The sequence below is a fragment of the Choloepus didactylus genome, chromosome 15 (genome assembly GCF_015220235.1).
Source record: "Choloepus didactylus isolate mChoDid1 chromosome 15, mChoDid1.pri, whole genome shotgun sequence".
Lineage (NCBI taxonomy): Eukaryota > Metazoa > Chordata > Mammalia > Pilosa > Megalonychidae > Choloepus > Choloepus didactylus.
This window is the reverse complement of record NC_051321.1, coordinates 40001338-40028462: the sequence shown is the minus strand read 5'-3', so window position 1 is coordinate 40028462 and position 27125 is coordinate 40001338. Positions and strand designations below refer to the sequence as shown.

The 27125-nt window shown below is 40.3% G+C and overlaps 1 protein-coding gene across 1 annotated transcript in view; it reads left to right on the top strand.

The window, feature by feature from the left end:
* The first annotated feature begins 5436 nt into the window (after nucleotides 1-5436).
* HTR7 (5-hydroxytryptamine receptor 7) overlaps nucleotides 5437-27125 on the top strand; it is a 102219-nt gene continuing 80530 nt past the window's right edge. Inside the window, exon 1 of the mRNA XM_037805329.1 lies at nucleotides 5437-6614. Within this exon, the coding sequence (XP_037661257.1) occupies nucleotides 6067-6614 (548 nt within the window). The 5' untranslated portion in view covers nucleotides 5437-6066. The remainder of the gene's footprint in view (nucleotides 6615-27125) is intronic.

Genomic DNA, 27125 nt, shown 5'->3' with positions numbered 1-27125 from the left:
GGGCTCTCCCCCACCTGAGCACCTTTAGCATTTACACCTGATCTTCTGAAATAAATAGCTGGAGCAAGGCTGCATTGTCGTCCACTTAGCACGAGATGCAAGTGGGCCCCCTGCTCCCTTAATTCTTAGCTTTGTGTCCGTGTCTCATTCCTGCGTCGCCCTGTCAGCAATAGCAATTTTCAGTTCAGATGTTATTTTGAATAAGGAAGGATTCCCAAAATTCTGCTGAGCACTAGAAAACAAAGAATAAGAATTCCTTTCTTCAATGAAAAGTCTATTTTCATTCTATTTTGATTCTTTAAACATCACATGCCCCTCTAGCTTCTGCCCCAATTTCCTGCTACCCTTTAAGGAAAACTTCTCCAAAAGGCATCTGTACTTCTAGTCACCATTTTCTTTCTCTCATCTCACTCTCTCTTTCTCTTTTACAATTAGATAAGTTGAGGGTTTACAGAAAAATCTTGCAAAAAAATAGTTCCCATATACCACCCCACCCCACCCCCCATATTATTACCACTTGCTCTCATTATCTCTTGAATGAGAGCTTTTATCTCTATCGTTCCATTGAAATAGCTCCTGGCATTTGACTCAGTTGATCAATTCTCCTCCCTGAAATGCTTTCTTCCCTTGACTTTAGGCATCTAATCGCTCTTGGTTCTCCTAACTCACTGGCCTTTCAGTCTTAGAATTCTCTGCTGGTTTTTCTTCTTCCCTCTGACCTCAGGGTGTTGGAGCATTCCAGGGTTAAATCCTTGGGTGTCTTCTCTTTCTACTCTTCCTCTTGGGTGATCGTCCCTTGAAATTTTATCATCCTAGCTGACATCTTCCCTTAGATAACTAATGGGATCCATCAATTAAAGTGCTCAAAAAAGTCTTGTAACAATACCTGGTATGAAATTGGCATTCAAATAATTATTCCTTGACTCAGTCAATAAGTAAATGGTGATTTTATCTATCTTTAAATTGAGAAACTATATTTTTCTTGCATTAGGAGAAGTCCTTCACATTCAGACCCTGGGAAGCTGACATATTCAACTTGTTCCTTGACAAAAGCTTTTCATGGAATTTTTGTCTTTTTAGAATTTGCAGTGCTGAATAGATTCTCCACTAGGGGGTGTGCATGCACCACTTACATTTCAATAATGTTACTGGTAAAAAAATACACAAAATGTTCTCGGATGTAACTGTACTCTGATTTTTTCATTCATCTTTTCTGAAGGGAAATTTTTTTAAAGGTTACATTTATTTTGCAAAGAAAATGAAAATTTTCTAAATAGAAGAAATTTTAGAAAAAGTACATTATTTTAGTTAGTAAAAAGGGACAGTGTAAGTGAAAGTAGGATAATTACAATGATAGATATATCGGAATTAAAACAAAGCTTACAAGTCACTTTTAAGCCTGAGGAATCATTTTAAATAAAGAATGACTCTTTGTTATAGACCTTATCCCATACTCAATTCATTTGACAAGTGTTTATTGAACAATGAGTATGTGGCAGGAATAAGAAAATATCCCTGCTTTGGGGGAGTTCAGAGTCTATTGGGGAAATCAGACATATAAATATAAAGCATAATGCAACAGCAAGCACCATAATAAAGATATGGACAAAGTTTTTTAAAAGCCTAGGAAGATCTTTTGTTGCTCAGATGTGGCCTCTCTGTAAGCCATCTTAGCAGCTGGACTTGCTGCCCTCCCCCCTATGTGGGACCCGACTCCCAGGGGTGTAAATCTCCCTGGCAACATGGGATATGACTCCCGGGGATGAGTCTGGACCTGGGCATTGTGGGATTGAGAAAGCCTTAACCAAAAGGGGGAAGAGAAATGAAACAAAATAAAGTTTCAGTGGCTGAGGGATTTCAAATGGAGTCGAGAGGTCATTCTGGATGTTATTCTTATGCATTATGTGGATATTCCTTTTCAGTTTTTAGTGTATTAGAATACCTAGAAGGAAATACCTGAAACTGTTGAACTGCAACCCAGTAGCCTTGATTCTTGAAGATGAATGTATAACTATATAGCTTATACAGTGTGACCATGTGATTGTGAAAACCTTGCGGCTCATACTTCCTTTATCCAGTGTATGGACAGATGAGTAGAAAAATGGGGACAAAAAAGTAAATGAATAATAGGTGGGGAACGGAGGGATGGAATGTTTTGTGTGTTTTTTTTTTTTACTTTTACTTTTATTATTTTTATTTCTATAACTTTTTTTGGAGTAATGACAATGATAAAAAATTGATTGTGGTGATGAATGCACAGCTATATAATGATACTATGAGCAACTGATTGTACACTTTGGATGCCTGTATGGTATGTGACTATATCTCAATAAAATTGCAAGGGAAAATAAAAAGCCTAGGAAGAGGGGGATTGTCACAGGGGAGGTGACATTCTGTGTTCCAGACAAATTGCTCTTATGCCAACTGGGCCTTGCAAACATCTGTGCCAACAGATATAAGTCCTTGTCTCTAGGATGTGTGCTCTGTCCCACTGTTACTGCCCTGTAGCCCTAATCACAGGCTAGTATTTTGGATATTTATACATAATATCTTTGGACTACACCCATCTAAGATTCTCTGGTTATCAAAGTCTTTTCTCATCCAATTCCAGGGTCAAGGGTCACCAAGACACTTAGTTTAGTTGAATGAGAAAGCAATGGGGTGTAAAAATAAGAGTCTGAAAAAATTTGGAGAAGTGAAAGAGCAGCCTTATCGGAAATCAGCTGCGTTGGCAGTGGGAAGTTACTGGAACCCTAATCATCACGACACCAGCGTGCTTCACTAGTGGGTGGCCAACGAACCCTAAGAAGCTTTATTTTACTTATGATTCTTAAAGTAAATCTAGACTGTCAGAGTATGCTGGTTTATGAGAAAGTAAACAATGCTCAGCTTCTGTCCTATGGATGGGTATGTGTGGGTTTGCATAAAGATGATTAAACATATGCATGTAGATGAGCTAGATGAGCACCTAGAGGGAAGAATGGCTTATGAAAAATTGATAATTCAAGTCGTAGGACTTGGCTGCTATTCTGTACTTCCCCAGAGCAGTTTTAAAAGCAGGAGATATCCAGTTGGAAACATCAGAAAAGTTCAGGGGCCCTCGTGGGCAATTTTATGAGAAGTCTAGACAAGAATTGGTCCTTTTTAAAGCAGTAGAATTATTTTTTAAATGCAATACATATGAGGGATAAAAACTAAAGATCATGACTTGATTTAGATGCCAACACTTCACTTATTACCTCCAGTATACCTGCCAAAGACGACCAGGCAGGGAGAGGAGGGAGAAAGCAACACCTTAATATGGATTTTAAAACACCAGGAAACCAAGGGCAAAAGCAAATGACAAATTTAGAGGAATGTTGAAGTATTTCATGAATAGTGTGTGAGGCTATATCTTCAGCTTTTCTTTGTGAGAAAATTATGTAGACGTATACATGAGATTTTTGCATTTTTGTGAAGACACAATTATTTGTTAGTGAAGGTTCAAGGGAAACTGAAAGAATTCCAGATTGCTATGTCAGGATTTTGGAATAATACAATGATAGATGAAATTTAAGCTCAACAGAAGCAAGGTAATGCAGAAGCCGAGATTTTCAATAGCTCTGCTTATACAGTGTGACAGCTTATAAATTAAACTAGCAACTTCTTAGGAAATACACTCAGCTATCACTATGGATAACATAATAGAAGGGACTGCCCTGTAAAATGAAGGGTTTAGACCTGACGCTATATTGAAAATGGAAGAGGAAGTAATTTTGAAAATAATATTCTAATGATTATTCAGCACATTGATAACCCCCACAATTAAAAATAAAAACAAAAAAAAAAATCAGAAGCTGCTATGAAATGTAAGTGGGTTGGGTAAGGGCTAGTAAGAGTATAGGTGGCAAATTATATTGACTAAATTCAAATAAAAATAAAATTGCTAATTTTCAAATCCTTTGTGCAATTAATTTACATAGAATACTATTCAAAAGAGCCAAGACAGAATGTGTAAACTGAGCTGATTAGGATATGGGGGGGGGGGGGGCGGAAGGGGAGAGTAAAATGAAAAAAGTTGAAAGTAGCTTGTGAAATTTATTACCTTAAGAAATCTTAAAGATCTGAAGACAATTCTAAAGTTCAACCAAAAATGAGACATTTCAATGTAGTCATGTGTGACCCTGGAGAAGTCATTAATCCTCTCCAGGCCTGTATTTCCTCCTGTGTATTGAACAGTGGACAAATTACTTTAGATGATTTCCAGTTGCAAGCTATTACTCTTTGTCTGAGAGTATATTTAATACTAATAGTGTTGAGGAGATTTCCTCTTCCATCTTCTTAATTATGAACTAGTATTGCTTTATGGCCTAGATATTGCCTTCCAGGCTTCCTCTGACCTGATGGATTGTTTTGCTTCTCCCACCAAGGAAAGTCTCTGAAATGTTGGTAACAGCAAAAAGCTGTGAACACTGGTCCACCATTTAGGGAATTTTTTTTCCTGCTTAAAACTTTTTTTTTTTTTTTGAGTGTGTAGAAGGAAGAACATGAGTGTATTAATCAGATAAACCTGGGTTTGAATCCTAACTATTACTTACCAGCTGATTATAATAGTAACAGTGTTTCCTTATCTGGAAAATTAGGGCTAATACCTACCTTGAAGAATGAGAGCATTATTCAGCATTCAGATCAATACATTTTAATGTTTCTGTTCCTTTTCTTCTTATTTATAACCGGCTAAAGCCTTTCTAGAAAAGAAAACATCTGATTATTTTTAGAGTCTTAAACTAAAGAAATCTCTGCTGGTTTCCAATAAAACCTTTAAACAAAATGGAAAGAAGCAAGTCTCACAAATAATAAAATCAGCCACTCTGACAGGGCTTGAATACCAAGGGGGATTTCAGGCAATAGGTATTAAATCAACAGACATCTCCAGGATCCTGCTGCAGAACGTGACAACCGGTCATTTCTTCAACTACTGCAGTATTTCCAGAATGACATGGGGAAATTAACCCTCATTTCAATATTTTGCTTTCAAGTGTGAATGTAAAGGCAGCCAGGTTCTATTTTCAGAGCCGAGAGGCCTGCTTCCAGAAGCCTGGAGGGTTAGTCAGAACAGGTTTAACCCTCTTGGAGGGCGCTCCCGAGAGCCCCAATCCCTCCTTAGTACCATTTTCTCTTTTTTTGTTTCTTCCGAGCTCCCACCCCCATCCCTTTCTGCTTCTCCTTTTCCATCTTCGCTTTCTCCCATAAGTGGTCAAAATGGGAAACGGAAGTATCTGTTACTTGGTGTAGTGATCGAAAAGGTCATCTTAATTAAGAAGAAAAAGAAATCCCTCTCCCGGTTCTTCATTTTGAAATGAATCTAAAAGCCCGCGTCCTCCCAAGGTCCTCTTCGCAAAGGAAACCCCCTTATACCCCACCAAATAGTGCATTACTACTGTGAGGCGGCTCGGGTGTTTTGGGGGAGGTCTGAATCTCCTGCCACAAGGAAAGATCCCTGAGAGAAGCGGCTCGAGATCTCGGGAGGCGCGTGCGGCGCCGCCCCCCGCACAGCAGGGAGGCGCGGGAAAGGCGGCGGTCCCTGCTCAGCGGGGGAAGCCCATCCCGGGAGCGCGAGAGGCGCAAGCAGCGGCCGGAGGCGACCGCGGAGGCTGACACGCGGCGCAGCTGCCGCAGGGGAGCGGCGGCGGCGGGCGCGAGGGGCGGGGCAGACTCCGCAACTTCTCCCGCCGCCTCCCGGGTGCTCCGGACTGAGCCGCGCGGCGGCTGCGTGCTGCCGGCTGCGAGCTGCTGTGCGGTCAGCCGGGTCCGGCACGCGAGCCGGTGCGTCCCGGACGTCCGTCGGGTCTTAAAGGCGCCTCCCTCAGGGAGTCCCAGCGCGGCCACGCTTCTGCGGTGTCTGCAGGGACTGAGGGTCCGGGACGTCAGGGGCCGCGAGATAGAGCCGGTGCGCCCCCCAGCGGCCGGCGCGGGCCCCATGGCAGGGCCCCGCGGAGTGGAACCGGCGAGGTGAAGCCCCCGGGCTGGCAGCCAGAGCGCGTGGTGGGGGCACCGGCTCCATGGACAGGAGCGCACAGCGGCGCGATGATGGACGTTAACAGCAGCGGCCGCACGGACCTCTACGGGCACCTCCGCTCCTTCCTACTGCCCGAGGTCGGGCGCGGGCTGCCGGACCTGAGCCCCGACGGCGGCGCCGGCCAGGTCGCGGGCTCTTGGGCACCGCATCTGCTGCACGGGGTCCCCGAGGTGACGGCCAGCCCTGCGCCCACCTGGGACGCGCCCCCGGACAATGTCTCTGGCTGCGGGGAGCAAATCAACTACGGCAGAGCCGAGAAAGTTGTGATCGGCTCCATCCTTACGCTCATTACGCTGCTGACGATCGCCGGCAACTGCCTGGTAGTGATCTCGGTGTGCTTCGTCAAGAAGCTCCGCCAGCCCTCCAACTACCTGATCGTGTCCCTGGCGCTGGCCGACCTCTCGGTGGCCGTGGCGGTCATGCCCTTCGTCAGCGTCACGGACCTCATAGGGGGCAAGTGGATTTTTGGTCACTTCTTCTGCAACGTCTTCATTGCCATGGACGTCATGTGCTGCACGGCCTCGATCATGACCCTGTGCGTGATCAGCATCGACAGGTAAGGGATGGGGCCGCTCTGCCTGGAGATGTGCCGGCCCCTGAGTCCCGCGTGCTCGCCTTTCCTGTGAGTATCAAGCCAGAGTTCACGGCAGGATGAAGGGTTGCGCGGGAAACATTAACCCCCACACAACCCTACACCAGGCAACTTCATTTACAGCATAGTCTACATAAACCTTTAAAAGAAAAGCCCGAAATGTTCTGGTTTTCTGTAGTGAGGATTTTAAGATCAAAGGTAGTGTTTTCAGCATAAGCAGTTCCACCAGGGGGTCCCTTGGCTTGTTTTTCTAAGGAAGGGATTTGATGCTCTCTGAGCATGACAAACCCAGGCTATGAGACTGAAAAAGTCATTTTTTACTTTAAGAAATCAGCCTGAGAAGTCACCTTGATTTCCCAATTGTAGGAGCCACTCCCCAAAGCCAATGGAAGGACCTAGGGACTGACCTGGAATTGGGGGACCACTGGTTTTAAGTGTCTGCACCACTATGATTGTTAATTCCGAATCAGATTCTTTTGGAAATCTGTTTTGGTGTTTGGCAACGCTGTTTCCTGCAAGCTTACTGACAGAGCCTTCTTCTCTGTGTGAATGGTTGGTTCTAACCTTTCCTTGGGAACCTTCTTTTCAGAACTCCGCTGCTGGAATAATTGAAACAGAGGGTGACCATCTGCCAGAGATGCTGGGGAAAAAATTCCTGCCTTGGCTGTCCGATTGGATTGAGACCCCAGGGTTTCTTCAGACTCAAATGACAGGATTCTGTAGTGGAGCTGGTCTTTGGCCTTAGAAATATTTGTGCAGTTGACAACTTGAAGTATGGCCATTGTGCTGTTTTGGCCACAGAACAACTCTCTGCTTTTTTAGAAACTGAAATATTAAATCTTCGTACTCCCACTCAGAAATCTGTTGGTGTTTTGAGAACCTTTTTTCTTCACAGGAGTCGTATCCTGTTGTGTTTAATGATACAGAGAAATGGTTGCTTATTTCCTTAGCGGACCTACAGAACCTTTAAATGGGTGGTCCTGTCAGCATAGGAAAAATAATTGATGGCTCTACACTTAAAATGATTGTGCTTGAAGGGATAGTGTAGCATGAAACTGAGATTTTTTTTCTTTTCCCCCTTGTAAATGCTGCTATTTTGTGTTATGTCAATATCTGACATGTTCCATCGTTTTACTGTTTGACCAGGGTTTATAATTAATAAATAAAGGGAAGGATAAGAAAGGGGATATTTTCAGGGAAAAAAATACATTGTAACTGCATTTAGTTAAAGGTCTATATTATGTTTTTAAAAATTGATCCTGCCATGTTATGTATTATAGTAGGAGCTTCAGACAGCAAACAAGGAATTATTTTAAAAGCAGAGCATGATCTGCATATGTGATTATTAGCTCCAAATTTGGCAGCTGAAGTTCTGAATTACTGTAGTTAAAGATGACAAAAACATCTGCGTTTACAGCCTGACTATGGCAGTAGGAATTAGAAAAGTGCAATAATTACATGGTAAGTATATACATGAATTATAAGTCCAGAAGTCTGACTGCTCCACCAACCAAAATGGTGCTGCTTGCATGAATGGAGTTCTTTTAAATGAGACTTAGTGTAATAAAAAAAAATAATTTTTGCTGCAAGAATGACAATTTTTTCATTTCATAAGTGATGAATGATAACTAAACAGCATCAGCTGCTAACTTGCCGCTTAACACAGCCAGTGATTCTGTTCTTCTGGGCACATTGAGGTTTGGCAGGTTTGGCCAGGAACAACCCTGTGATTCCTGAGCCAAAGGCATTCTTCACTTAGTGTTCATGTGTAACTTAGTATCAGTAATAATCATCCTATATGCAGAGGAGCTGACTAACACTTAGCTTATTAGAAAGTGCTTCTAATTTCTTCATCAACTATAGACTTATCATTGTAATAAATTGTGGTAATATGGGGATGTGGATTCTAACTCATCATTTCCTGTAAGAATTGCCCCATTGGTGAATTCTGCTAAATATGATTTTAGAAGATTAGCATTTTATTTTTTCAGATAAAATGAAGAACTAATACAATTGGAAGATATAGATTGCACTTCTTTCAAGAACACACTGAACTAAAAATGAGAAAAGGGAAGGTACATTTGATATCTAAGGTGAATTATTTCTTAAAAAATGTTTTCTTCAGTTTCATTGTATAATTTGATAGATTATATAAAATATGCTAAGAAAAATTATGAAAAAAATACTTAAACTTCATTCACTCCCTCTGAAATACCTTATATAACTTACATTGTGCTCTGTGTAGTATAATCAAAGGTGAATAGCAGTTTTCCTGCTTTTGAACTCATATTGCAAGAGATTAGAGATCTGACGGACGTTTAACTTTTCCAAAATGGAACCCTTGATTTTTCTTAACCACTTTTCACCATACTGGGCTGTTTCTCCAGTCTTTTCCAATGCAATGCCAAAATTCCCAGCTCCACCCCTTTCAGATAATGACTCATATTCATTGAGAAAAATAGCTGCGATTAGATGGGAACTCCCTTATCTTTCCACCACCAAACAATCTTCCCTACATCTGTACCCTTCTTCCTTTTTTTTCCCCCTTCCAGTTCACAAGCAAGAACACATTGTGTCCCGGCTTCAAACCACCTGTACTTCATATCCCATCCCCTCTCACCTTTCAAAGGACTTTTCTTCTTAATTCATCTCTTTTTGCTTGTCTATTTCAGCTTTTTACCCCTCTCTACTGAATTAAGCTCAACAGCATACAAATAAGCTCTTGATCTTCTTTGGCTCCATTTCTCCCTCCAGTTACTTCTCTACTTCATAGTTAAGCTGCTTGAAGAACTGTGCCCAAATCCTGTCTTTATTGCCTTACCCCTCTCAGATAGATGAATTTGACACTAATCTGTCATTGAGTTTACCGCAGTGTTCTCTAACTGGCCTCCCTGATTCCACTTCTGGCTGCTGGCAATCTTTGGTTGTTGTCCTTTCTGACACGGGGCACGTCTTCTACTTCTTTTCTGGGTTCTGTTGACTTCCAGCTACTTGCTGCTCCCCACGGCTCTCTCTTTTTCTCTGTCTGAATTTCATTCTATTTATAATGGACTCCAGTAATCTGGATTTAAACCCAACCTGATTCAGTTAGGCTGCACCTTAACTGATGTAGCATCTTTAAGAGATCCATTTACAATGGGTTCATACCCACAGGACCAGGAGTTGGGAACTGAATATGCCGTTTGTGGAGGATATATTCAACCCCCGACATCATCTATATAGGCAATGTTTTGTTTCTTAATCTGGGTGGGATGTACATTCTTGTTATTCTTTATGTAACTCTTTGTGTGTCTGAAATATATTTTATAGCTTTTTATTGAAATACAATTTTCGTATAGAAAAGTGCAGAGTCCTCAATCTTGTACAGCTTGATGAATTCCCAGAAAGTAAACACACACCTGTGTAATCAGCAACCAGATAAAGAAACAGAACATTCTCAACATCCCAGAGACCCTTTCTTGCCCCTCGTTAATCTTTAATACTCCCAACGATAACCACTGTCTTGACTTCTGGCATTATAAATTAGTTGCACATGGTCTAGAACTTCATGTTAATGAATTATATGGTATGTACTCTTTTGAATCTGGCTTCTTTTGCACTACATAATGTGCACATTTTTTAGTCCACCAGTGGTTCATTCATTTTTATTGCTGAAAGCTATTACATTGTGTAACTATCCCATAACTTGTTTATTCCTCTATAGATGGACGTTTGGGTTGTTTCCACTTTCTGGCTATTACTAATAGTGCTGCTATGAACATTTGTGTACAAATCATTTTGTGGACATATGTTTTCACTTCTTTTGGGTAATAAGGTTCCTTAGAGCAGTTTTATTCTATCCACCTCCCTCCTACCTTTTGTATTATTATTGCTGTGCATTTTAAATCCATATATGTTAAAATCCATTAGATGTTATTTTTATTATTGTTGTAAACAGCCAATATTCATTCTTATTTACCCACCTGTGTACTTATTCCTTTGCTCTTTATTTCTTCCTGAATTACTGTACTTGTATCTGGGATCATTTTCTTCTGCCTGATTATATTCCTGTTCTCATGTGTTTTTTTTTTTTTTTTTTTTTTAAGTGAAGGTTTGCTGGTGACAAATCCTTTTATTTTTACTTCTTTGAAAATGTCTTAATTTTGTGTTCATTTTGAAATAATATTTTCTTTGGTTAGGGTTCTATGTTTGACGTTTCCCCCTACCCAGCACTTTAAAACAGTATTCCATTGTCTTTAGGCTTCCATCATTTCTCTTAAAAATTCAGCCATCAGTCAACATTGTTATTACTCCTTTGAAGATAATGTGTCCTTTTTTTTCTGGATGCTTTTAAGATTTTCTCTTTGTCTTTAGTTTATATCAGTTTTTCTATGATGCCCCTAGTCCTGCTTTATTGACTAATTTTTGTTGTTACTATTAAACCTGCTTGGGGTTCTTAGTGATATTTGAATTATGCATTGATATCTTTAATCAGTTTGCTGTTATCTCTTCAAATATTTTTACTGCTCAATTTTTTTCTCTCCTCTTCTTTGTCTCCAGAAATACATAATATAGACCTTTTCACTATATTCCACATCTCTTACACTTTTTTCTATATTTTCTATTTTTTTCTCTGTGCTTCAGTTTTGAAATTTTTTTTAACCTGTGTTCCAGTTTGCTAATGTGCCATTATGCAAAATACCAGAAATGGATTAGCTTTTATAAAGGGGTTTATTTGGTTACAATAAACCAAATCTAAAGGCCATGAAGATGTCCAAATTAAGGCATCAACATGAGTTATACCTTCACCGGAAGGCCAATGGCATCTGGAAAACCTCTGTTAGCTGGGAAGGCATGTGGCTGGCATCTGCTGATCACGGGTTGTGTTCCAGCTCCTCTCTCAGCTTCTGTGCTGCTCTTGGGGCATTTTGTCCTCTCTTAGCTTCTCCAGAGCAAACTCAGGGCTAGCATCTCCAAAGTGTCAGCTTTCAACAGCTGTCTCCAGAATATCTCTCTCAGCTGCTCTGAGGTCCTCTGTTTGTGAGCTCTTTTATAGGACTCCAGTGATTAAATTAAAACCCACCCTGAGTGGGCGGGGTCCATATATCCATGGAAATAATTTAATCAAACATTTTTGCCCACAGATGATTGAGTCACATCTCCATGGAAACAATCGACTGATTCCAACCTAATCAACACCAATACATCTGCTACCACAAGATTGCATTAAAGAATTTTGCTTTTGAGGGGACGTAATATATCCAAACTGGCGCAACCTGTCTTGCAATGTATTAATCATCTCTTTTGCTCTGTCTAATCTGCTGTTCAACCTATCTGTTGAGTTCTTAATTTCAGTTGTATTTTATAAACTGGAATTTCCATTTGATTTTTTAATTCATTTTATTAAGATATATTCACATACCATGCAATCATACAAAACAAATCGTACATTCGATTGTTCACAGTACCATTACATAGTTGTGCATTCATCACCAAAATCAATCCCTGACGCCTTCATTACCACACACACAAAAATAACAAGAATAATGATTAAAGTGAAAAAGACCAATTAAAGTAAAAAAGAACACTGGGTGCCTTTGTTTGTTTGTTTGTTTCCTTCCCCCATTTTTCTACTCATCCATCCATAAACTAGACAAAGGGGAGTGTGGTCCTTATGGCTTTCCCAATCCCATTGTCACCCCTCATAAGCTACATTTTTATACAGTCGTCTTCAAGATTCATGGGTTCTGGGTTGTAGTTTGATAGTTTCAGGTATCTGCCACCAGCTACCCCAATTTATTTTTTTGTTTCTTCTTATTCTCTGGTGAGATTTTCTACGTTTTCATCTTTCTCCACCTTGCATTGTATATTTTTTTGAGTAAGTTAATCGTAGTTAGACTTGTCTACTATCTGGATCACTTACCGTTTCTTTGTGTGATCTGTTTTATTCTCTGGGTTTTCTTTCTGTATCTTGGCATGCCTGATAAAATTTTATTGTATGCTCAATGTTTGTATAAAAAATTGTAGATGTTCTGGACGATGTTATTTTTCTTCTGGAGAAAACAGCTGCTGGCAGGCATGTTGGAGGACTGATTATTTTAATGCAGGTAGGTGCTGATCTGATTATAAGGCTATGTTTTAGCTTTGGTAAAGCTCTGTCCGCCACTGGCAAATGTCCCTTTCTATCTTGTAGTCTTCTTGGGATTTCAGTTAAGAGCCTGGGGTGTTCTCAATGATCTCTCCCCCTGGCTAGTTCCTAATGTTTAATTTTTCTCTCCTTAGCATTGTGAGACTGTGAATACTCCCACTGAAAACCTTTTTTGGGAGCATTCTCCTTGGCTTCTTAGCTTCAGAACTCAGCAAATATGTTGAGGGCAATACCAGCCAAATGTTGGGCTTAATTTTCTGCCCCTCCTTTCTCACTGAGATCTCGGCCTTTGAAGTCTCTGATTTTTGTCTCTCTAGCCTCAGGAGTCTGCTAAAAGTTTTGGTATTTTTGCCTCTTAATAGCAGCTCTGTGCTGAGACTTTGCTTGGATCCCCAGCCCCCTTATCAAACCCCCCAACCAATTTTGGCATATGTCCCAAGGGAAAAAGTGACTGGAATGTTGGCTCACCTCCCCCTGGTTCTCTCTTCTCCATGATTTTGTCCACTCAAGTCCCTGTGATCTTGGGAAGTCTGTATTGCCTTTAAACAGATGTGTATATGTGTGTGTGTGTGTGTGTGTGTGTGTGTGCTTTGTCCAGCTTTTCTAGTTGTTTTCTGCAGACGCATTGGTCAAAAGCCTTAAATAACCCTGTCACAGCCAGAACTGGACATGTGCCTGAAATATTTTAAATACGTATAAATATAGAAACATAACCATGTAAATTTCCTGCTTAAAAGTCATCATTGAATTTTTGTTTCACATGACATAAAATTCAAACTCTTCAGCACATCTGCAGGCATACCTTGTTTTATTGTGCTCTGCTTTATTGTACTTCATAGTATTAAGTTTTTTTTTTTTTACAAATTGAAGGTTTAAAGCAACCCTGTGTTGAGCAAGTCTATTGGCACGGTTTTTCCAGCAGTATGTATTAACTTTGTGTCTTTATACCACATTTCGATTAAGATATGTACATTGTTTTCTTAGGCATAATGCTATTGTACACCTAAATATAGTGTAAACATAAGTTTTATATGCACAGGAAAACCAAAAAAATTGTATGGCTTGCTTTGTTGTGATATTTACTTTATTACAGTGGTCTGGAACCAAACTCACAGTATCTCCAAGGTACTCCTGTACAAGATACCTAATTTGTCCTGGCCTTGCTCCCCAACAACATCTTGTACCACATTCCATCTTGCCCTCCACATTCCAGTCATATTGGCTTTTTTCAGTTCCTCCACCATGTCAAACTCTTTCCTGCATCAGACCCATCTGTGCAAACCCACCAGCTAATTTATTTGCAAAAATGTAATTTCATTTCCCTGGTATGTTTTTTTGATCCCATATGGGGAAGTTTAAAAGTGTCCTACCTTCCAGATTAGCAGCAATTACCTTCCAGATTAGCAACAATTAAAAAGTATGGCAAATACCAAATTTTGGCAAAGATACGGAGCAAAGGGAGCTTTCTTGAATTGCTAGTGGGGGTGTAAATTGGTGCAGTCCCTTTGAAAAGAGTTTGGTCTTTTTATCAAGTAATGCTGAAGATATCTATACCCTACGATTCCACTGTTGTACCACTATATATATATATATATATATATATATATATATATATATATATATATATGTATATCAGAGAGAGACTCCTGTCCACCAAAAGTCCTGTAGAATAAAATTTGTAATATCCACAAACTTGAAACCCCAGAACTTGAAATAATCCAAATGTGTATCAGTAGTAGAATGGGTAAGTTAATTGTGATATATTCACACAATGGAATACTATTCAGTGGTGGTTTCAAATTTGAATATGCATCAGTCAGAATTACCAAGAGGGCTCATTAAAACACAGATTGCTGGGCCCCATTCCAAGAGTTTCTGATTTAGTAAACTTGGGGTGGGGCCCAAGAATTTGCATTTCAAACAAATTCCCAGGCGATTCTGATGCTTCTGGACTTGGGACCTTACTTTGAAAACCGCTGTTATACAGCAATCAAAATGAACAAACTATAGCTAAACATAGCAACCGGATGAATCTCATAAAGTAATTTTTAAAAATTGTATTATAAAAATTTCAAAGCATATAAAAATGAAGAACCCAAGAGGGCTTATGTATCCATCAGACAACTTAAACAGTAAATCAATTTATGGTCAATTTATTCAGTGTATACTTTGCAACTCCTTCCCACTCTCCCATTATTTTAAATCAAATTTCAGACATCGTATCATTTCACCCATAAATTTTGGGGTCATAAACATAATGATGAGCAAAAGAAACAAAGTACAAAAGAACATATACTGCAATTCCATTCACATAAAGATTTATAACAAACAACATTGTTTAAGGACCTACGTAAATAGTAATATTATAAAGGAAAGTAAGGGCATATATATATATATATATATATATATATATATATATATATCATGAGATTGAGCATAGTGATTACTTCTAGGTGGGAAGAAGGGGATTCTGATCACAGAGCCATGCTTCCGTGGGGCTGATAATGTTCTCTTTCTTGGCTGGAGTAATACATCAGTGTTCATGTATATTTTAGGTGCTTTTCTGTATGTGTACTTTGTTTTATAATAAAAGGGACAAAAGCATTTGAAGATGTCTTGTGGGGCATATTTTTATTTGTTCTTGATTAGTTTGAGCAGATGCAGTTATTGCTTTAATACCATCATCAACCATTAGCGTTTAGCTTCATGTGGTCAGGGCAGGTCATCTTTGGGTTGCCCACGGTTACAGGAACTCCTCTGGCTTATTTGCAAGAGCCATGCTACTTAGTTCTGACGGGTGTCTGGTTGAAGCCTTCTTTCCTCGCCAGGTCCTATGACTCATTCCCTTCGATTATCTGAGTTCTGTTCTTGGCTTTTAATTCTGCTATGATCAGCAGTGCAGAGAGCATTCTGGCTTCTCCAGATCACCTTTCTCTTTGAAGTAAGTCATTCTTGCTCATCTTTAATATTAATTTTCAGCTTGTAGATACATTTTGAGAGGTGACGGACTCTTCTTCTAGCTTTGTGTAGGTGGTTGGGAAGGTGAGAGGCAGAACTGATCTGCTCTGTTCCTCTGTGAGGTAACATTTCAGAAAAAGTCCTATTTTTTTCCTTCTTAAGTGAATTGACAGGAAGTAACACCTTACGGTAGAAATGCTAACAGAAATGCTTAGTGCTTTATTGTTTACAGATCACTTTCCACACATAGAATTTCATTTGGTCCTTCCTACAGCCTTGTGGGTGGGCGTTATTATCCTTACTTGGCATAGAAGGAACTTGAACCCAGAGTGGTGAAGTGACTTGCCAAGAACACATAGTTTGTATGGATGGAACTGGTGTTCGAAGCCTACTCAAGAACCATGTAAACATTCTCTATTTATCAATTAAAGGAAAATAGTAAATGTTTATATATGGGCCATGTATATAAACATATATATGAAGGAGATGCATCGATCCTGAGTTAGGTCTTAAGAGAAATGTTGAATTAGACTGTCGGCAATGAAAAGGTATGTGTGTTGGTGGAGGGGAGGGAGGGGAGGGCATTCCAGGCAGGGGGAACAGCCTAGGCAAGAGCATGGACACAATGAATCAGTCTGGAGTGAACTCAGAGGGGGAGCAGAAAGGCATTCCAGGCTCGGGAACAGCATCAGAGAAGCCTGAATTGCTAGAACCTTACCCTTCATGGTAGATACAGCTAGTTGCCTATCCCAACCTCCCATTCTCCCCACCTTCCTTACTTACAGGAATCCTTATTTTTACCTGGGAATATGGCTGCCCAAAATAAAGACTACATTTCCTAGACCCCCTTGTAGGCAAGTATGGCCATGCTACTAAGTTTTGGCCCAAGGGATTTAAGCAGAAGTATAGTGTGTCAGCTTCTCAGAAACTTATTTCAAGACAACTGCCGTGTGCTCTTTTCCTTTTCTTTTTTTGTCCTTCCCTGCATCTTGTTGCCTGGAATGTGAATATGATGGCTGGGGCTCTGGCCGTCTTCTTGGTCCAGTTGGACAACAAGGGCTGGAAGGGTAGCCTGGTTCTGGAGGGTTGTGAACTCCCCAGGATTGTTGGAACCTGACTTCTTACTAACTGACTGACAGAAACCATTATTTCGTCTGTCACACACGCTGAACTTAATCCCAACTGCTAAACCAAAAGGCATTTCTTCCTTAGCTCAGCATTTCCATCATCGTGAGGGTTTCTCTGTGCCATTCTCCTTTGGAAACCCTTCAGAGATAACGGCTACCAGTTTTTTAAGGGCCTTATGTGCTACATCAGTTCCTATACACTTTACACATGGTATCTCATTTAATCTTCATCACACCCTTGTAAGGTTATTTATTGAGTGTCTGTGCTGGCCAAAGATGAGGAAGCTGCTTTAACCGTATCCTGTAGGCGAGTATGGCAAGGGAGCTCACACACTTTGGATGTGGCAGAAACAGCATCTGAATCACAAACCCATCATTGTAGCCTTAGGGTTTTCCCACTGCCGAGTGCACAAAGGAGAATATTGTTAGTATAGCATTCAAGTTCCTTTGTGATTTGACTCCAGCTTCCCTTATAACTTTACTTTAACCGATTCCTTCATTGCGAACCTCCTTTTCAACAATAAGTCAAAACAGAACTACTGCTCTTACCCCCCTAACTTGTTCTGCTTCCAAGGCTCCCATCCCAGTAAATGGCTTCACTGTGGATTCAGCTGCTTTGCTGGACATTTGGGCATCATCCTTGAATCTTCCCATCCCCAACCCCACACTGTCACCAGCCGGTCACCAAGTCCAGCCGATTGACATTCCACTTTCCTTTGAGGGTTCCCCAACCCCCAATATCTCAGCTTAAGCCCTTTCATCTTTCAGTCAGACCACTCAGAGCAGCCTCCTTCAGGGGCCTCCCTGTATCCCCTCTTGCCCCCACCTTAACACAATTTGTACAATCCTAACTGTACATTAGAATCACCTGGGCAATTTTGAAAAAAATACCAGTGTTCACGCCTTACCTTTAGATCCTGAGATCTAGAGATCCTGATTTAGTTGGTCCAGGATGGGCCTGGCCATCGATGTGTTTGACAGTATCTCCAGGTGATTCTAATGTGTAGCCAGTGGGGAGAACCCGAGTGGGGGTGATCTTTAGAAAATGAAAATGTGTTTATACCCATGGTTTCCAAACTAATCTGTACATTACAATCACCTAGGACTCTTTAAAATTTGCAAACCATAGGCCATACCCCAGACCAATTAAATCCCAATCTCTGGGGATGGGATTTGTGCCTCGATTGGTTTTGAAGCTCCCAGGTGATTCCAGTATGCAGAAAAGTTTGGGTACTACCGGATTATGCTCTTCCCCTGTTCTTGAGATAAGGTCCCACATCTTTAATGTGACCTAAAAGATTGTATAATCTGGCTCTTGTCTATCTCCGTAGATCTGGGTCGGCAAACTTTTTCTTAAAGGGCCAGATAGCAAATATTTTAGGCTTACAGCCCATATGGTGTCTGTTGCAACTACTGAATGCTACCATTGTAGCACCGAAACAGCCAAAGATAATTTGGAAACACATGGGTGTGGCTGGGTTCCAGTAAAACTTTGTGGATACTGAAGTTTGAATATCATATACTTTTCAAACACATTGAAGTATTCTTCTTTTTTATTGTTTTCCACTATTTAAAAATGTAAAAAATATTCTTAGCTGGAGGGTATTTAAAAACCAATCAGCAGCCTTGATCTTGTCTCCTTTGCTGACCTCTACCCTAGATCACTTCCCTCTCGTTTTCCATCTTAGTCTCTTTCCTTTTCCCTCCTTTCCCACTCTTTTCCCTTCTCTCTCCTATGTTTTGGTAGCACTGGGCTTCTATCAGTTCCTTTATATCTTGATGTTCAGGGAGTTCACAAATCTCTCCCTACCTCCCTGCTCTACCTCCAACACTCTTCTGCCTCCTTTGGCTGGTTGATTCTTACTACTCTACAGGGAGCTCCTGGATTCCATGTCTCCTAGAAGCATTCCTGGCATCCTAGACTATTTTAAACTGTCTGTTAGCATGCTGCACTTTTTCTTCCTAGTACTCACTTCGATTTGTAATTAATTGCTTGTGAAATTGTACTGAATTAATGATTTGTGGGATCATCTGTATGTTCTATGTGGCTACATCCACTGACCGCAGCTCAGCATCTGGCACATAGTAGGTGTTCAGGAAATCTCTGTGGATTGACCCAGGAAGGAAGGAAGGGATGGTGCCTCTGACTCCCAAATCCACATTTCCGGCCTTGACGTTTTATTCTTCTAGCTCTTGGTGACAGTGGAGAAGTTTAGTTGGGAAACCCATTAGGATCAGGAGATTGGTGAAAATAGAAGCATCATGGAGGCAATTGGGCAGTCTCAAGGGATTGTCCTATTAAGCTGTAATAGGCTGATGAGTCACTTTCTGCTCTCCACGCATATGCAGAACACTGACATTAACAAAGCCGCCTGCGATGCAAAATTCTTAGCAGTTTAGAGCCAGGAGCCGGCTCTGGCTCTTCATCATCATCATTGCTGTGCCATAAAGCAGGGTGAAAATGCAGGCAAAATTAAATGAAAGTCCTAGAGCCGCCGTCTTCAGTGAATACATGTATTTTCTACAAGACTTCTGATATAAGAGCTATAGGAATAAATGGAAAAAAAATATATATATATATGTTTATGTATGTATGTATATATGTATGTATTGCTAAATGTGAAAATCCACACATCCCAGAAGGAAAAGCCTCAGGTGGAGGCATGTAAGTGATACTCAGGACTGGGAGAATAATAACTGGCAATAGAGATCCCATTTATTGAGTGGGTGTTATGTGCAAGGCTCAGTGCTAAGGGCTTTTTGTTATTCATCTCAGTTAATCCCATGGTCTCTATGGCTGCATTCTCATGCACCTCACACCATGAATTCTTCTTTCCCTTACCCACAATGAGAAAAGAAAGGCTGATAGAGGGTAAGTAACTTGCCCCAAGGCACACAGGTAGGAAGTAATGGAACTGGATTTAGGCAGGAACAATGTATAGTTACAGGTCTTTTGAGGCTTATGGGGTGCTGGCTCTGTGACAGTAATCAATGAACCCTGTCAAGCCTGGAGCCTTCCAGAGAGGAGGGTGATGTTGATGACAATGATAATAATAATAATTCAGAATTTTTTAGATTTTAGAGATGTAATTCAGTGAGTATTGTAACCGAGAAGTTAGGATTTAAAGACTGATTATGATTACTGAATCATTATATAGATATTCCTTTTTTTTTTTTTTTTTTTACTTTTTTTTCTTAATTGAAATTATTCACATACCATACAATTATCTAAAGATCCAAAATGTACAATCAATTGCCCATGGTACCATTATACAGCTGTGCATCCATCACCACAATTAATTTTTCTTTCAATTTTTAGAACATTTTCATTACTCTAGAAGAGAAATAAAGACAAAAAAAGGAAACTCAAATCCTCCCATATCCCTAATGATGCCTCCTTTATTGACCTGTAATATTCATATAGTACATTTGTTACTGTTGATGAAAGAATGTGAAAATACTACTAACTTTAGTATATAGTTTGCAATAGGTATGTATTTTTCCCTATATGCCCCTCTATTATTAACTTCTAGTTATAGTGTCATACATATGTTCTGGTTCATGATAGAAATTTCTGATATTTGTACAGTTAATCATGGACATTGCCCACTACAAGATTCACTGTTTTATACATTCCTGTCTTTTAACCTCAAACTTCTGGTGACATGTGTGACTCTGAGCTTCCCCCTTCCACCACATTCACGCACCATTCAGCACTGTTAGTTATTCTTACAACGTGCTACCGTCATCTCTGTCCATTTCCAAACATTTAAGTTCAACCTAGTTGAACATTCTGCTCATAATAAGCAACCGCTTCCCATTCTTTAACCTTGTTCTATATCCTGGTAACTTATGTTTCATGTTTATGAGTTCACATGTTATAGTTAGTTCATATCAGTGAGACCCTGCAGTAGTTGTCCTTATGTGTCTGAGTTATCTCACGCAATATAGTGCCCTCAAGGTTACTTCATCAGCCCATTTTTTTAAACAAAGTTTTGTTCACACTACATTCATTCCATCCTAAGTAAACATTCAATGGTTCCCTGTATAGTCATGTATTTATGTATTCACGACCATCACCACTATCTATATAATGATATCTTCATTTCTTTTACAAAGAAGGAGGAAGAGTTAAAGAAGGTAGAGAGACAAAAGAAAAAGAAAAAAGAAAGATAAAAAGAAAACACAACACGTAGGAAGCAACAAAAGGAAAGATAGCATTAAACTAAAGTAGAATAAAGAGTCAGGCATTACCCATGCCAAGAGTCCCATGCCCCTCCGTTATGTCCCCCTCTGATATGCATTTACCTTTGGTATATTGCCTTTGTTACATTAAAGGAAGCATAATACAATGTATCTGTTAATTATAGTCTCTAGTTTGCATTGATTGTCTTTTTCCCCCAATACCACCCTATTTTTAACACCTTGCAAGGTTGGCATTCATTTGTTCTCTCTCATGAAAAAACATAGTTGTACATTTTATCACAGTTGTTGAGCACTCTAGGTTTCACTGAGTTATAAAGTCCCAGTCTTTATCTTTCCTCTTTTCTTCTGGTGTCCCACATGCTCCTAACCTTCCTTTCAACCATACTCACAGTCATCTTTGTTCAGTGTACCCACATTGTTGTGCTACCATCACCCAAAATTATGCTCCAAACCTCTCACTCCTGTCTTTTCCTATCTACCTGTAGTGTTCCCTTTAGTATTTCCTGTAGAGAAGGTATCTTGTTCACAAACTCTCTTATTGTCTGTTTGTCAGAGAATATTTTAAACTCTCCCTCATATTTGAAGGACAGTTTTGCCAGACACAAAATTCTTGGTTGGCAGTTTTTCTCTTTCAGTATCTTAAATATATCACACCACTGCTTTCTTGCCTCCATGGTTTCTACTGAGAAATCTGCACATAGTCTTATCAAGATTCCTTTGTATGTGATGGATTGCTTTTCTCTTGCTGCTTTCAGGATTCTCTCTTTGTCTTTGACATTTGATAATCTGATTATTAAGTGTTTTCTTGTAGGCCTTTTCAGATCTATTCTTTTGGGGCATGTTGCGTTTCTTGGATCTGTAATTTTATGTCTTTCATAAGAGATGGGAAATTTTTATTGATTATTTCCTCTATTATTGCTTCTGCCCCTTTTCCCTTCTCTTCTCCTTCTGGGACACCAATGACACCTACATTCCTGCATTTCATTTTGTCCTTAGGTTCCCGGAGATGTTGCTCATATTTTTTCATTCTTTTCTCTGTCTATTTTTTTGTGTGTAGGATTTCAGATGTCTTGTTCTCCAGTTCCTGAGTATTTTCTTCTGCCTCTTGAGATCTCCTGTTGTATGTCTCTATTGTGTCTTTCATCTCTTGTATTGTGTCTTTCATTTCTATAGATTTTGCCAGTTGTTTTATTGAACCTTCAATTTCTACCTTATGTGCACCCAGTGTTTTCATTTTATGCTTCATCTCTTTTGCCACATCTTCCCTAAACTTTTTGAATTGATTTAGCATTAGTTGTTTAAATTCCTGTATCTTAGTTGAAGTGTAAGTTTGTTCCTTTGACTGAGCCATAACTTCATTTTTCTTACTGTAGGTTGTAGTTTTCTGTTGTCTAGGCATCTGGTTTCCTTGGTTACCCCAATCAGGTTTTCCCAGACCAGAATGGGCTCATGTCCCAGTAGGAGGAAATATTCAGCACTAGGTTTCCCTGAGGGTGTATCTTAGAAGATTGACAGACCCTGTGAAGCCTCAGGCCGCTGCCTTTTTTCTAACCTCTCCAGCAGGTGGTGCCTGTCAGCCTGTCACTCCTGACTAGTGTAAGGAGGTGTAGCCTACTTAGTTTCTGTTTTGGGTGTTTAAACCCAGGCTCTGGGGTCTGGTTCTGAACAGAAGGCAGGTAGTAGAGCTGGGCACCACCTCCTTCGTCTTAGGGAAGATACAACCCCCAGGAAATTATCATCTGCATTTGAATAGGTTCTTTGTCTCTCTGACTCTGCTATCTCCACTCTTGTCTGGGTCAGAGCACTGTGAACTGAAAATGGCTGAGGCTTTCTCCACTGAGCCGCTCAGGTCGAGAGAGAGAAAAAGGGACAGAAAGCCCCCTTTCAGTGCCAGTCCACCCTCCCCACCCCCCCACCACCAGTTTCACCCATCAACCATAAACAGCACCTAGTCCTCTGGGCTCCCCCTCCTGGGATAGAGAAGTCTTCTGGCTCTTTAAGGTCAGTCTTCACTAAAAGCCTCTGTCTGCTTGTTGGGAATTTGTAGCTTGTATTGAGCAGTCCACATTTGTTAATTAAAACCCCAGTTGGAGCTGGACTGAGGTATATTTGCCTGTTCAGAGAGTGCTGGTTTCTATCACAGCAAGGTTTTGCAGTTCGGGCTGCCATGGGGGGAGGGGGCTCCCAGCTCCTGGCTGCAGTTTTTACTTACAGATTTTATGCTGCAATCTCAGGCATTCCTCCTGATCCGGGTTGGTGTACAATGTGTGCATAGTCACAGTTGTCCCCCAACAGTTATTCCCAATTATTTACTAATTGTTCCTGGTTGTTTTTTAGTTGTTCTAGGGGGACTAACTAACTTCCACTTCTCTCTATGCTGCCATCTAGATATTCCTTTTTACCTTCTGGTATATTAGAGCAGATAGAAGGAAGTACCTGAAACCTGAATTGTAATCCAGCTGCCTTGATCTCTGATAATGATTGTGTGGCCTTTATCTTGTGCCCTTGTGATTATAAAAGCCTTGTGACTAACCTTCACTTGTACCCATTTATCCAGTATTTCAACTTTAAAGTCTTATGTTCACTAAAGTCAGCCCCTAATGTTTATTAATGAAGGGTCTTGGGTCAGCCCAGAACTCACCCACCGCAAGTCCAAAGTTATCTTGATAACCGAAGCTGGATCTAACCAAAAAGGGCCCACCTAATGTATGCAGTAGCTTAGACTTTAACCTACAAGACACCTATACCTCATTAAGGCCGCAATTTTCTTACGTACATTCTGTGACTAAGCACGTAATCAATCTGCACATGCTCAGTAATTAGATCACCTCTTATTACATCATCTGGGGCCACTGTACTCATTATCCTAAAACCTTCCCATCTTTTGATGCTTTAAAACTATCAGAATTTCTACAGTTCAGGGAGACAGATTTTGGAACAACAGGCCATCTGTTCTCCTGCTTCGTGCCTAGCAATAAAACTCTTTCTTTCTTTGAAATCCCAGTGTCTCAGGAATTGGTCATTTGAGTGCATTGGGCAAAAGAATCCACCACCTTGGTCCGGTAACAGTATGTGGTATATTACATAGCACCCCTGGTAGGGTCTGGAGCTGCATTCTGTGATCAAATGTATGGATGGTCACGTTTAGTGGGGAAAATAAGTACTATAATTAGTCATATGAGTTGCGGTTAGGTTTTGGTGCCAGGTAAATTTGCTACCAGTGTGATAGGCAGAATAACAGCCTCCCAAACATGTCTCCATCCTAACCTCTGGAATCTGTGAATATGTTAACTTCCATGGCAAATGAGGGTTAAGGTTGCAGATGGAATTAAGGTTGCTAATCAGCTGACCTTAAAATAGGGAGCTTATTCTGGATTATCTGGGTGGGCCCAGTGTTTTCACAAGCATCCTTCAATATGAAAGAGGGAGGCAAGAGAGTCAGCCAGAGAAGAAGATGTGACAACGGAATGAGAGGTTGGAGTGGTATGATATAGGAAGGACTCAACCTGCCTTTGCCAGCTTTGAAGATGGAAGGGGCCACAAGTCAAGGAATGTAAGCCACCTCTAGAGGCTGGAAAGGACAAGGAAATGGATTTTTTCTAGAAAGAGAGCGTCTAGAAAGGAACATAGACGTGCCAATACCTTGATTTTAGCCCAGGGAGGCCCATGTCAGACTTCAGACCTGTAGAACATGTGATTATAAGTTTATGTTAAGTCATGCAGTTGGTAGTAATTTGTTACAGTAGCAATAGGAAATTAATAGAACCAATTTATGAGAAAACATTTGATTTTCAGATCTCTTTGGGTATCAGCCTGGTGGATAAAGAACTGTGGACCTATAAGAGGTCTCATCTTGTATTAGATCCCATGCTAAGTGCTTTGCCGATATCATTTCTCTGAATCCTCACAACAGCCCTATGCAGAAGGTTCTCGTCTTATCCCCATTTTACAAATGAGAAAACTGAGGTTCAGGGAGGTTAAAAAACATACCTAAGGTCATAGGAGTAGTAAAGGGCTGATCCAGGACTTGAAGCCATGGCTGTTTTCTTGCCTCACAGCTTGTGCTCTTAGTCTTAGACTGCTTCTAAGCAGTTAATGGTGCCCAGATTTGAATCCTGGTTCTCTGGCCAGTGCCAGACACTGTGCTTGGGATAAGGTTGAGCAAGTTAAAGATGAATTCTGCTCAGGCCCTAGAGCAAACAGACCTGGGTTCAGGTCTCAAATTTGACATTTACAGTTCTGTGACCATAGGATCATCACTCAGCTTCTCTGTCAGGATACTCGTCTATAAAATAGTAATAATAATGCCTTTCTCATAAGTTTGTTACAAATGGAATGGTGTATGTGAAGTCTTTGGCAGTGTGCCTGGCACATATACTTAGTGCTGATAAATGTGAGCTGTTACAATTATTCGTATTTTGTTTTTGTGTTGATATCATTGTGCTTCTCTATTCAGTAAGGAATGTTTTGCTGTGAGGAGAGGACTCAGATCTGTGTAAGAAAAATTTTAACAGTTCTCATAAATTTAAACTTGTGTAGTTAAAAGGATAAGATAAACTCCAAAGCCTTTGTCACACAGGTTCTCTTTATTTTGGTGGCTGCTGCAGATATTGGATGTCCAGGCTGCTTGTACCTTAGGTAGTTTGTTTTGCATGCATTTCTGTTTGGGGGCACAAGAGTGGAGGGGGCCATCTGATCCCCTGCCTCACTGCTCTCCATTGTCGACTCAAGGCATCGCCCACTCCATTCCATCAGTTAGTTTTTGGGTTAGTGTTATGGTTAGGTCATTATGGACTATCAAGCCCCCCTCCTTCACAGGTTTAAGATAAAATCTGAGCAGAGAGCCCTAGCAGAGAGGACAATGTGTGTGTGTGTGTGTGTGTGTGTGTGTGTGTTTGTGTAAGAGAGAGAGGGAGAGAGGGAAAGAGGGTGGGGGAGAGAGAGAGAGATGGAGGGAGGGCAGGCATGCATACGTGCTTGAGTAGGCTGGTGGTGGGGAGATTTATTTAATAAGCCAACCCTTTATATTTGCCTATTGGGTCTTTCAGTACTGTGGGGTATACAAAGGTGAGTAAAACCCCATATTCTGGATGTTACCTAGTTGAAGGCAAATTAAGATTATTTTATTCACATATCGGAAAACTTAGAGCTTTACAAAGTTGGATTATATCCCCCCTGCCTGACTCTCAGGGATGAGCCTGGCCCTGACATCGTGGGATTGAAAAGGCCTTCTTGACCAAAAGGGGGAAGAGAAATGAAACAAGGTAAAGTTTCAGTGGCTAAGAGATTTCAAATAGAATCAAGAGGTCATTCTGGAGGTTATTCGTATACATTATATAGATATTCCTTTTTAGTTTCTAGTGTAGTAGAAAAGCTAGAACGAAATACCTGAATCTGTTGAACTGTAATCCAGTAGCCTTGATTCTTGATGATCATTGTATAACTATATAGCTTTCATCAAATGACTGTGTGATTGTGAAAACCTTGTGAATGACACTCCCTTTACCCAATGTATGGCAGATGAGTAATAAAGGCTATATATATATATATATAAATGTGTATATTTATATATATATAATGGGGGATAAAGGGTATGGGATGTTTTGGGTGTTCTTTTTTTAATTTTTTTCCTTTATTTTGAAGTAATGAAAATGTTCTAAAATTGATGTTCGTGATAAATGCACAACTATATGATGATACTGTGAGCCACTGACTGTATACTTTGGATGGACTATGTGGTGTGTGAATATAGTTCAATAAAATTGCATTTAAAAAGTTAGGTTATAAGTATTGCTTTATAGTCAGTCACTGTGTGATGTGACCTTTCTCAAAGGAGTTTGAGTCATTCAGCTCTAGTTGGAAATAATTGTTTTTTTTTTTTTTTAGTTTCCATCAATAAAAATCCAGGTATTCTGTAATCTTTTTTTTGAACAGTCTTTCTGTGCCTGAAGAATTCTTGTTAAGGAGTGCCACAAAATGACAGCTCTTAGGTCAGCTGTTAAGTGCTTGCTTTTCTGATGTTGCATGTTTGAAACAAAGGATGCCAAAGTATGTGGG